Below are 12,656 nucleotides of genomic sequence, written 5' to 3'. Positions count from 1 at the left end.
GTAATACCTGATAGTTATTTTCTTAGTCCTCTAATAATAATTTTTCGTTAATTTACGCTTTCAAGGTTAATACACGAGAGGATCCCAAATATTCCTATGTTTTCTAAAGAAAATTCACTATAAAGTCTTAGAAATATAAATAAAATTTATATATTTATATGTCGGTTTAGTTCGGATTTTTTTACTCAATACCAAATCAAGTCAAATCAAACCTAATCGAGTTTTTTAATCGGTTTGGTTTGGTGCGGTCTTCCGGTTCGGTTTGAACACCCCTACCTAAGGTGACCTAGTAGTCAATGAAGTGAGTTCAAAATCATAAAGTTTTAGGTTCAAATTATAGTGCGAATAAAACTACTAGGTGATTTCTTCTCATCTGTTCAAGGCTCGATGGGCGAGTTAACTGGTATATGTTGCTAGTGAAAGGTGAAAGATATCACATGAAATTAGTCGAGATGCACGCAAACTAGCCCCGACACCATGATTATATATTTTTAAAAAAAGAGCGACTACGCTTTGAACATTTTATTTGCTACTATAAACTTATTTTCAAAAAAGGAGAAGGAAGAAGCATGGAAGCCGTGAAAGATTGAGCTACAGATTGGTAATCTGATTCAACATTTAAATTAATACATTGTTTGATTTTTGATTAAAAACTATGTGTAACTAATTAGGCGTTCAATTTTTGATTAATAGTATTGACTGATCATTAAGAACTTATATAAGGCAATTTCTTCTTTTATTGACTTAGCTATATAAGACTATTTTTTATCATTTTTAGGAACAAAATTTTTTATTTTATAATGTAAACACTAAATTATAAAATATTTAATATTTATGCGATATCTAAAAAATACTTTCTCACTAAGACATGATACATACGCAACGCGCGTACCCAAAGACTAACTAAGACATGATACATACGTAACGCGCGTACCCAAAGACTAGTTAAAACAGAAGTGACACTTAAAGCAATTTACACAAAATTATAACTTTTAACCAAATTATTAGTAGTTGATTTGTTGAGTGGGAACAATATGCTCTCCGGGGAAAAGTAGAAAGGTGATTGACGGCCGCACACTTTGGTGAGTTCCTAACCGCCTTTTTTTCGGGTCATATCGACTGAAGAAGCATCTCTTTTACACTAGCCTTGTTTTTTCTCCTTAAACTAAAATAATCAGAAACTAATGAAAGCTCCATGGATAAATCATTTGTTAATGAAATGACCAATTCACACTAATTGAAACAGTAATATGTCACAAATTCAAACACTAAATTTCTGTAACCCTAATTAATATAGTAGGGCTGGATGAATATACACGTTTACATCCAGAATATATACATACAGCCTAATCTACTAAATTACCCAATTTTTTAAGGTAGAAATGCATTTACGTGATAATTTCTCGGTAATCGGCTTTCCGGCACAACTCCGGGGGCCGACGACGAGCTCGCCACCGGCAACTCGCCGCACTTATGGCATCTCGTTACTACCAGGATCTGCCGGCAAGACGGACACGATGAATGCGAGCCTAACCAGGTATCGATGCATCCTACGTGGAACCCATGGCCGCACTGCGGCAGCACTCGAATCTCATCTCCGACGGCGAATTCCGCCAGGCAAATGGCACATTCAGAAAATTTCGCGGCGTGTTCGGTCGTGTAACTGAGCTTCGGAAGCGATTTGAGGACCTTCTTTTTCAAACCTTTATTAGCCGGAGGTGATGAAAAGGCTGAATTTCCGGTGGCTCTAGCGGAGATCCGTCGGATCCAGGCGCAACGAGCAACTGCAACGAGACCGAGGACGCAAATAAGGGCGCAAAGGAGAGCGGCGAGGATGACGACGAAGTCGGAATCGACGTTCCCAATACGTGAGGAGGAAGTCGCCGGAGAAGGTGAAGTGGACGGTTTAACGCCGCCGGGAATAGGTGAAGGATCAGTATTAGTCATGAGGAAAGTGCGGAGCTAATTGAGAGAGACGATAAAAGCGTTGTGCTTAAACCTATTTCCATTTCACCTCTTTCTAGCTTTATAAAGGAGTAAAATATAGGCAACTGTTTAGCCAACAACTTTTTATATTTTTATTTTTATTTTTATTTTTATTTTTAAATGTTAATTTTTCTTCGGATCAAGAAAGCGAACGGATGGAGTCAAACTCACACATCTTGTGTGGTATACTCACGTCGTTGCTATGAAACAAATTACAATTAACATATAATAGCATATTATATAAAGTAAATATTTTTTATACCGATACAAGTCTATAAAAAGACTACCTAGTGGAATAAAGTGATCATTTTATAAGGTGACCCTATGATTTTTAATTTCCAAAAGTTCCATCTTTCCTATGTATAAAAGAGTACTTCCTTCGTCTTAAATTATGATTCATTATTTGATTTAGCACGAAATTTAAGAAGAAGGGAAATAATTTTAAGATTTATGGTATAATATAGACCTTAGATATTTATTTAGTTAGAGGCGGATGCAGAGGCAGAGTTAAGATTTAAAGTTTTTGGGTTTTGAATTTGCAATCGGATCCATAGCTCGTTAGTTATTGGTTCACAATTAAATATTTATACATATCTAATAGATTTTCTATGCCGATGATCTATCGGAAACAGCCTCTCTGTCTTCGTAGGATAGGGGTAAGTTTGCTTACACACTATCCTCCCCAGACCTCATGTATGAGATTAAGCTTTTTTTTCTTTTTCTTTTTTTTTTGTAATAGATTTTCTAATACAAATACAATGTCTAACCAAAAAGCTAATGGCTCTGTCCGATCCATAAGTAACACTCTCCCTCCGCCCCTGAGGATGCACACTATAGGAATAGCGTCTAGAGCTGTCAATATGGGTCGGGTCGGGCTAGGCCCACGTGGGCTTTAGCAGTTGACGGGCTAGGCTAGGCTAGCCCACCATTTTGACGGGCCTTATAATGGTCAGCTTACCCCAACTCTATGTGGGCCGCGGGCTCCCACGGGTCGGCCCATCATTTTTAAAAATATAATTTTATATTTTTTCTTTAAGTTTTGATCTAAAAAAAGATAATTATTTAAAAGTTAAAAAATATCTTAATGGAAAAAATTCGCAAAATTTAATAACTTTTTATATTGTTCCAATATATTACAATAAATACGAAAAAAAGTAAAAGACACGACTATATTTCATTCACTAAAAGTCAAAACTTAAAACAAACTATTCAAGAGAACGTTCATGATGCTTATGAGATATCCAACATATCATCTTCATCAAACACATTTGAATCCGTTTGTGACAAGGTTGTCTTAACATCTTCACTTTCATCTACAATTCATATGCAATATTAATTAGTTAAATATTAAAAAAAAAAAAATTTTTAAAAATTAATAATATTTAAATTCACATACAAAAATATTACCAGTTTGAGTTTGGGAAAACCTATGCAGCCAATTTCAAGTAGTAACAAGTGTTTGAACATTTTCATAATAAATGCAACTTCTGTACTTTGTAAGAACGCGCCACCAATGCTAAATATTGATTCCGACAGTACAACGGTAATAAGAATGCTAAGTACATCACGCACCATCATTGAAAGATCGGGATATTTTCTAGAATGGTCCTTCCAATACATGACAACATCATCTCTTGAAACTTCTCAAGATCAAGTTTTGGTTCCTCTTAGTAAAGATCCAATTCTGACTTTCTATCTCTAAAGGCAGTATACTTTTTATTTTTATATATTTTAAATAAATATTTTATTAGGCCCACGGGTTGGCCCGACCCAGCCTCAATCAAGCTTCACGGGCCACAGGCTTACTCGGGCCGGGCTTAAAAATCTCGTTTTTAAATGGGCTCCAAAAATTCTAGCCCAGCCCTACTAAATTACTAGCACCTAAAGACTTCGACAAAAACTCCATATACACTTACAAATGTTTTCATGAAATAGTAAGATATTAGCATAGGCGCTCGTATCAATCTTTATGACCCATAATAAATTTATAAGTATCAAATTTATCTAAAATCATAACTTTTGAACTTATTCGCATATGAAGTCCATACAAAGTGTTTTCAAATACTACAATAACAGGAATATGATTGGGGACCCAAGAACAAAATTAAAGTGAGCTAGCTAGAACTAGTACAAAAGCCTATAGTTCCAGTTAATTCAAAAATGCAATATTGCGAATAGGTCTGTTCATTTGGATCGGATATCCGAAATTCGAACGAATAAGTCTGTTCATTTGGATCGAATATCCGAAATCCGAACCGATTCAGTCAATTTTGAATTTCGGATTTCGGATTGGATCGGATTTCGGATAATGTTTATTAAAATTTCGGATTTCGGATCGGATTTCGGATTGGTATATTTTAATCCAATCCAATCCGAAATCCGAAATTATTAGGACATGTATAAATACTACACTTTAATTTACAGCAACCTCCAAGTTATTACCTTTACAATTGCTAGATTTAGCTATATTGACACCATAGTACTCTCATAATTGCATAAACATGAATTTTTCTTAATGTATTGCCTCTTTTACAAAGAAAATATACATATTAGTTTAACTTTGAGGCATAATAATACGATCCGATATTCGATCCGATCCAAACTTTAAAATCCGATCCGATCCGATATAATTCGGATCGGATTTGGATTGCATTTTCTAGAATCCGAAATCTAAATTTCAAATCCGAAATATGCTAAATCGGATCCGATCCGATCCATGCACAACCCTAATTGCGAACCTCTCTTTTCCTCTTTTAGGATTTTCCTTCACTATCATATTAAGTGTATTACTTAATTATGAGTTCGTTGATTTGTAGCAATCAACATATCTTTTGGCTAGACTAGATAAAGATGAAATAAAGAGCATCAATAAAGACTAAAAAGCATCTGAGTTGTTACATTAAGGAATGATTTTATATACTACAGTGCAAACACATGGGAATTGGGGTGTGATACATCCATCATTTATCTATTTTTGCGATGTTGACATTTCTTTTATGATTGAGAAATTTATCTGAAGTCGACCCGAAAGCTAATCGCAGCCTTCGAAGTTGCGGGATGAGCCCGTTCCTCTACCTTTCTCCACCTAAGTACTAGAATTAGTTCATTTAGTATAGTGCTCGAACCTGTTAAAATAGCACGGTCTAGCCAGTTGTCGGATTGGTCATTCAAAAATAGTCAGCATTTGCCAAGTCATTAAAAAATAGTCATTATTTTGCTGCAACAGAGACCGATCCAGCATAATATACTGGAGTTCGGTGCACCGGTGTATGAACTTCCAGCATATTATGCTAGACCCAGGGGCGAATGCACCGTAGTAGTTATGGGTTCAATTGAACCCATAACTTTCGGCACGAAGGAAAAATTTATATGTAAAAATTCATTAAAATTGTAAAAATAATATATTTGAACCCATAATTTTAAAAATGTAATGGGTTCAGTGTTAAAAATCTTAAAAATTGAACCCATAGAGTTAATTCCTGGATTCGCATTTGGCTGAACCGGTATACTTTGTTGGCTCCAGTATAATATACTGGAGACTGGAGCACCGGTGCTCCAAACTCCAGTATATTATGCCAGATCGGTATATTATACTAGAACTCCAGTATATTAGACTGGAATTCTAGTATAATATACTGACTCCAGTATATTATGCTGGAGTATTTTTCTGAATTTTGAACAGTATTTTCGTTCATATTAATCTTCACATGAAAAGTAGCTAAATTTCGATTACTTTTGAAATTATGTCTATTTTTGAATGTCTACTTGTAAATCTGGCTATTTTTTAATTTCTCCCCTCGAACCTACGACCTAAGACACAAATCTCTCTGACATAAAAGGTACAACACTATGCTTAGTGGGGATTTGATTCACTTAATAGATAACCGAAATAAATAATTATAGTTAATTAAAGAGAAAAAAAAAGATAAGATTGATCATAACAGAATATAGATCAATCGATTTCAGTTATGATATTGATGGATCATACTGAAAATACACCCTTAATAATTACTTAAGAATATCAAAAAAGATTAAGATAGAGAAATCTCTATAATGAAGTATGGTCTTATGCGCCTAGTCGTCCGAGTTTGGAGATAGGTATCTTAAAAAAGAAAAAGATAGAGCAATCTGTGGTCCAATATTACCAAACATCTTTAAGATTTCCTATTTATGGATTAGTTTTGAGAATGCCCCATTCCTATGGCATGTGCTTTGCAAATTTTTGTTTAGTTTAGGTGAATCTTGCCAAACAAGTCCACCACTAATATATCTTACCTCCAACGTTTATAGTTTAGTGGTACCAATAAGACTCTCCCACATTATACATCAAACAACAATAATAATATACATAGTGTATTCTTAGATAAGAGGGGTTGTTCTGATGGTAGGCAACCTCCACTTCCAACCAAGAGATTGTGAGTTCGAGTCTACCCAAGAGCAAGGTGGGAAGTTCTTGGAGGGAAGGATGCCGAGGGTCTATTTGGAAACAGCCTCTCTACCCCAGGGTAAGGGTAAGATCTGCGTACACACTACCCTCCCCAGACCCCACTAAGTGGGATTATACTGGGTTATTGTTGTTGTTATTGTTGTATTCTTATAATGTGGGGTCTGAAGAAGGTAGCGTGTACGCACGCCTTATTCCTATCTTGTAGAGGTAGAGGGGTTGTTTCAGATAGACCCACGGACCTTGGCTCAAGTCATTCCCACAGTAGAAATGACGTCAGGTAGCCACTTTAAAAGACTGCTATTAAAGAATTAGCTAGTGCGTCTTGAATTTTAGTTTTTCAATTCAATTTTTCAGGACAAAATATGCTGAATTGTCTTGAAGTTGAGATTTTTAATTTAAAATTCTCGCATTATACATATCGGTTCATTTTCACTATCCCCTTCCCTAATCATCCTTTATAATATAAAAAAAGCTTTTAAAAAAGAACGACATATCTTATCCTTTTAACATCATAACCAACAAGGAAAAAGGGGGGAAATACAAAGAATTAAGAAAAGCAGGTGACACCTGCTCAAGTGATTAATTAATACTTGTAGGTAATGGTCAGCTCTAAATTCTTATTTGTCGATTATCTCCCACCATTTTGCTACAAAATATTTATTTATTTTTTAAAAGGAAAGTAGAAAAGTACATCACAAATCTCATATAAAGGCGAAAAGGGGTCTTTCTTGGTTGTTGCATAGAATAGGAAGTGGATGTAGTAGACCAGTAGAAGGGAGTGAGTTGGTCATTAAGCACTTGTTATTATACCACATGACAAGTTGGATCTTCTTACTTTATTTTTTGTTGGATCTTCTTACTTTATTTTTTGTTGTTAATAAAAGGATGCCGGTGGTAAGCTACCTCCACTTCCAACCAAGAGGTTGTGAGTTCGAGTCTTCCCAAGAGCAAGGTGGAAAGTTCTTGGAGGGAAGGATGCCGGTGGTCTATTTGAAAACCTCTCTATCCCAAAATAGGGGTAAGATCTGCGTACACACTACTCTCCCCAAACCCCACTAAGTGGGATTATACTGGGTTGTTGTTGTTGTAATAAAAGGATAAGTCCCAATTGGAGCACGTTTCTCTTTTGCTTTGGTCTAATCTTCATCTTATTAATCTGTCTCTTCCACATTTTTTTAGTATCAATGAAATTTCCTCTAAGCTTCTAGTCCGACTCTAGAGAGTACACAAGAAAGTATGGCCCCACCCGTCTACCTTTCCCCAACTTAAACACTAAGCTTTGTCCGCGACAAGGTTTAAACTCGTGATGTATGTCTAATCCACATATCATGTCCTTATCACTAAACCAAAGCTCGAGTCAGCGGCGGATGTAGAGTATAGTTACTGGGTTCCCGGGAACTTTTGCGGAGACCCTGTACTTTTATTAAAAAATCTATTAGATATCTATAAATATATAATTGTGAACCAAGTTATTATTGTATATTAATTTGACATTACAATAGGAACCCATAAACTTCAAATTCTGGATCCGCCTCTAGCTCGAGTCAGAAGTCGACAAGTCATGTCCATATTATTTTCATTCAATCTTCAGGAAAAGAATAGCTAGCACGCCTGCACTCACTATCATTGTAAGAAACCATGATAAGTGACTGCACTCAAAGAAAGTTTAATCCCCTTTACTTAGCTCTAATAACATGCATCATTTAGTTTTGGCGCATAAGCCATGACTTTAAGTGCTGCATAAAGTAACTAACCCCAACTGTCAAATAAATTAATTGACTTTACAGAAGACAATATGATGTTTAATGATTAAACAAATAAGTACTTCTAAAAATAAGCACCTCTAAACACAGATTTGATGTAAAATAATAATAATAACAACAAAATTTAGCTACAATTGAAGTGCAGAAACATAGCTCCTGACTCATGCATATCAGCTTGAACATCACACTATTCGAGCCAATGTCTCGTAAGTGTACATGGGAAATCAAAATTTATTACACAAAATATAGCTAGTTTTAATGAGTGACAACTTTGAATTGAATTCGGTAACTATCTGAGACAATACTCAAAAGCAAATCCTAAAAGGTAATGCATTTTTGCAATGATAGCATGTCAAAAGGATGGATTGTGATGATTTTCTACTCTCTTGCATTATAACCCTCTCAGTGAAACAAGTTACCTGTCCATCAGTAGTATCATAAGTCATATCTCACTTTCCATTTCCCACTATTGTTGACATGGAGTGTCCAGTTGTTTTCTCTGATCTGAAAGTAAGGAACCTGAAAAGAAAAAAAGGAGAATCAAACAGAACTTTAAAAAGCAGGTAGCATAGTAGGAAGGCCGTTACTTTGTTAAGCTTCTGCAATTATCAGCGGGAGAATGTTTGGAAATTTTAGGAAACTTAAATTTGTTGTTTATTGGGTAATAAACATGAATATTAAGTTCCACTCACTTCAATGGGGTTTTGTATTTTTTATATTAGCTCTACAACATCAGCAGGAACATTTATGCAAGCAACATAGACAGTGCACTCTCTAGTATCAGAACTATAACTTTTTTTCTTTTAATAAGTAGTATAAAGCACTATCTTATTATACTCATTTATGAGATGTGAAGGTACAAGAAAATGCCATGCATTGATGAATGAGAGCTAGAGAAGCTCAGGATGGATGGACAATATGCTACTTGCGGATTAGGAAAATAATTTACCTTTTCAACGACTTCATATCCAACTTTGAGCCTAACATCTTGGTCTTTTTTCACATTCATGATGTTCCAAGTAAATTCAGCAGCAACTCTTGATTTTTTCTGGAAGTTCAGAAATAGGCAAAGTATGAAGGTCTTAGTGAGACTGTTACTTCAAAGATTTAAGCAACATGCCAAATGCCAAGATAAAATAAAAATATCAACCAACATGCCGAATTCCACGAAAAAATCAGAATATCAATCAATTATGCCTCAATCCTAAGCTAGTTGGGTTTAGATTTATGGATCTTCTATATCTATTTCTGCTCTTATATTCGGGCCCATATTCCAATGCTGGCAAAGATAGATCATTACAAAGAGAACATCCATAAACTTAATATGATGATACATGGCTTAGTTCAGGAACAATCATAAAACTCCTCGACAGTGGCGGATGTAGTGTTAAAGTGATGGGTTCAATTGAACCCATAACTTTCGACGCGGAGTATAATTTATAAGTAAAAATTCATTGAATTTGCAAAAAATAGTAGATATGAACCCATAACTTTAAAAATATAATGGGTTCAATGCCAAAAATCTTAGATATTGAACCCACAAAGTTTAAATCCTGAATCCGCCTCTGCTCCTCGATGTAGATAACCGTCACAATTTCAGAATTTTCCTCTTCAAGCCAACTTAAGTACATCCACTCAGATTGAAGTACATAAGAGTGAATTAATATGAACATACTCAAAATGCCAATGGGATTACTAGTTCTGACATTTAACACAAACCAAACTCCTTTTTTCTCGCACTGGCTTAGTGCAAGCATTTATAAAATCTTTGATTATTTAGCAAAAAAAAAAAAAACTCCTTTAATGCGTTGTTTGGGTTAGCTTAGAGTAGATATAACCGAATTCTTGCAAAATTTTATAACAGACAACACTTAGTAAGGGTTTACTCATCTAACCAGCTTCATTTCACATACATGCATAAAATTTGTAGTCTGCCAATGATTGCGTAAAATGACTTTATCAAAAAAAAGAATCAAAATGATCAGATTTTAATCACCAATGGTTTCATTCATGTGCAGACCTCAAAGATTTTGAATGGTTACCAACCTCCACAAGTTTCTCGTCCACATCATACTTGCCCTTGATATGAAAGTGTAGTGACTGTTCATCTGCAGTCACAGGAAATGCCTTCTTACCACGAACATTATACCAGAGCTTTTGACGCCTATAATACTGCACTCCAACAGCGAGGCTGGCATATTGCTACAAGTTCAAAGCATGTCAATTCCCCTAGCTACAGTAACAAAATTTTCATGTAGACAGGCTATTTCAAGTTGAATGTCAAACTTCGCTTATCAAGAGTTGACCATTCTGAAGTGAAATCACAAGATGATTCATTTATTCTATTGACAACATTTCTTTATATATTTAGTTATAGCTTTAAAAATATTAAAAACGTTGGTGAAAATATTATGAAGGTTGAATCTCTTAGAGAGCAAACAAGAACACTCGATTCTAAATGGAGAGAATTCTTCTATTCTTTCCTTTTTCCCCTGTTCTTGGGGTGATGGGAATGGGGGTTAGTTTAATCGAATTGATCCTCAATGACATCTCCATTTCGGCTTGTGCTGGAGCCCAAGCTTCTCTATTCACTACAACGACACATGATTGTTCTGTTTCTACACCATTTTTTGAGGTAAAAAAACGTGTGATGATGTCATTAAGCAACTGCTTCATTTTAGTGTATGAAATGAACCCTGGTCTATTCAAAATGCTTACTCTGGTCTCCATCTGGTAAGACAGCGGATATCAAATCAAAGCTGGTGACTTGTCAGTTGTCACCCTATGTGAACTGAACGCCAAGAATGAATAGAATGTTGAACAGTTGGCCCTAATTATTTGTTTGTGGTCGAAGTTGAAGGTAAGGGACAGTATCGCCTTAGAGATTAGAGAACCCTCTATGCAAGATCATGAGCGAAGTTAGTTTTCTTTTTTAAATGACGACTGACGAGAAATCCGCGCCGGGCCAATCCTTAGGACCAACCGCAGCATTTGAAACTCGTGGGTCCCTCCATCTACCTCCTCCACTTAAATATCAAGCTTAGTTCACATGGTGCAGGGCTCGAACGTGTGACCTAAGGCACAAATCCCTCAACCTTTTCCGCTTGAGCCCTGGAGGCAGCCAAGTTGGCTTTTTGGTGATAAGTTAGTCATAAAAATTTGATCATTCTATAGACTCAATACATGTTTAGTTAGACTTCTCGGATTGCTCATAGCTTAAAATGTACCTACATATAAAAGTAACAAAATTGTTGTAGAAAGGACTGGAACATACATCAGGAAAGTATCGCCTTATCATTCCACTCAGATAAGTTGGAGCTCCAATTCTGGTGTCTAGTTCTGCATGACCCTGCAAATAAACGGAAAACCCACGCGATAAAGGGACAATAGGAATCTTCTCAAAAAACTTATAAAACAGAGTAGGGTTATAAAAAGAACCAACAGCTCAAAATGACCCATCAAAGCTCACTCCACTTAAATTTTACCTCAGCGTGAAATACTCATATCTAAATATGTAAAACAAATACAGCAAAATCAGTTTACCTTTAGCGAATTATACCATAAATAAAGTACACCTCAATAGTAAATGGTTAATACCTGTAAGTGGGTGAGGGAGTTGAGGGGAAATTTCTCCTTGGCATGAATCACCAAACTCTTGGAATCCACGCCATAACGAAGTGACGTCTCCATTTTCCCTGTCAAATGTAGTGTGATTCTGTAGGAGAATTCCCGCTCCCCAACTGGTTAAAGTTAAACCCTAGATATATATGTTTGCTTATAACAGTTTGCTTCAACCTGCAGAAATGGATAACCAGTGTCCAGTAGTGTAGCCTCTATTAAACAGTGATAGACTTACTTTGGATTTTTTTACTTTTTTGCCTCAATTGTTTTTCTTTTTCACTTACTAGTACCATTACCTTACCAATGTTGCTTTTTATACAATTTATACAGACCAAAATGTAATTTAGTGTTATTTTTGTTGACTTTTTTTGGGAATTTCTTAAGTGACGTTTGTTTCACATAAAGTGGAACAAAAATTTCAATATTTTTTTAATCAAACATCATTAGAAAGAAGTCTTTTAATTTTTGTAAAACTCAAAATTTCAAAAATAAGCATACACCTAACATTGACATAGCATTGTAACTGGGACATTTTTAGAGAGGTATAGTCGGACTCCTCTCTTATCTTATTGAATGAATGAAACTTGAGCTATAGTACCCATGCCTCCCAAAATTTTGATTAGGCATAAGTTAATAGCATGACAAAAGAATACATTTATTTTACAATTTTTTTGAAAGAGGCAAATAAATCCACCCTTCATAATTTCTTGCATACACCCCCATCCTCTCCAGACCATACTTATGCGATCACACCGGCTACGTTGTTGTTGTTATAGAAACAACAAAAAGGTTGTTAAAATTTTGTAAACTGCTATCATCGCTAGAAGTTTAGGACTTCA

General features: G+C 35.4%; 2 protein-coding genes across 3 annotated transcripts; both read right to left on the bottom strand.

Annotated features, from left to right (window-relative positions):
* Positions 1 to 1,251: 1,251 nt before the first annotated feature.
* Positions 1,252 to 2,019, bottom strand: LOC104217969 (RING-H2 finger protein ATL8-like). Its single transcript, XM_009768332.2, has one exon. The coding sequence runs from the start codon at positions 1,945 to 1,947 to the stop codon at positions 1,372 to 1,374; it is 576 nt and encodes a 191-aa protein (XP_009766634.1). The 5' UTR covers positions 1,948 to 2,019; the 3' UTR covers positions 1,252 to 1,371.
* Positions 2,020 to 7,915: 5,896 nt separating this feature from the next.
* Positions 7,916 to 12,062, bottom strand: LOC104217970 (outer envelope pore protein 21B, chloroplastic). 2 transcript variants are annotated; one of them, XM_070172434.1, is made up of 6 exons: positions 11,794 to 12,057; positions 11,471 to 11,545; positions 10,243 to 10,398; positions 9,146 to 9,244; positions 8,616 to 8,715; positions 7,916 to 8,053 (listed from the first exon to the last, which is right to left on the bottom strand). In XM_070172434.1, the coding sequence occupies exons 1-5, from the start codon at positions 11,884 to 11,886 to the stop codon at positions 8,632 to 8,634; spliced, it is 507 nt and encodes a 168-aa protein (XP_070028535.1). In that variant the 5' UTR covers positions 11,887 to 12,057; the 3' UTR covers positions 7,916 to 8,053; positions 8,616 to 8,631. The 2 variants fall into 2 exon arrangements, with proteins under 2 accessions (XP_070028535.1, XP_009766635.1); XM_009768333.2 differs by lacking the exon at positions 7,916 to 8,053 and having other exon boundaries at positions 8,337 to 8,715; positions 11,794 to 12,062.
* Positions 12,063 to 12,656: the final 594 nt, after the last annotated feature.

This window comes from Nicotiana sylvestris, chromosome 4 (assembly GCF_000393655.2).
Source record: "Nicotiana sylvestris chromosome 4, ASM39365v2, whole genome shotgun sequence".
Classification (NCBI taxonomy): Eukaryota; Viridiplantae; Streptophyta; class Magnoliopsida; order Solanales; family Solanaceae; genus Nicotiana; species Nicotiana sylvestris.
Note: the sequence above shows the minus strand (reverse complement) of the source record. Positions and strands in the feature narration are given on the sequence as shown.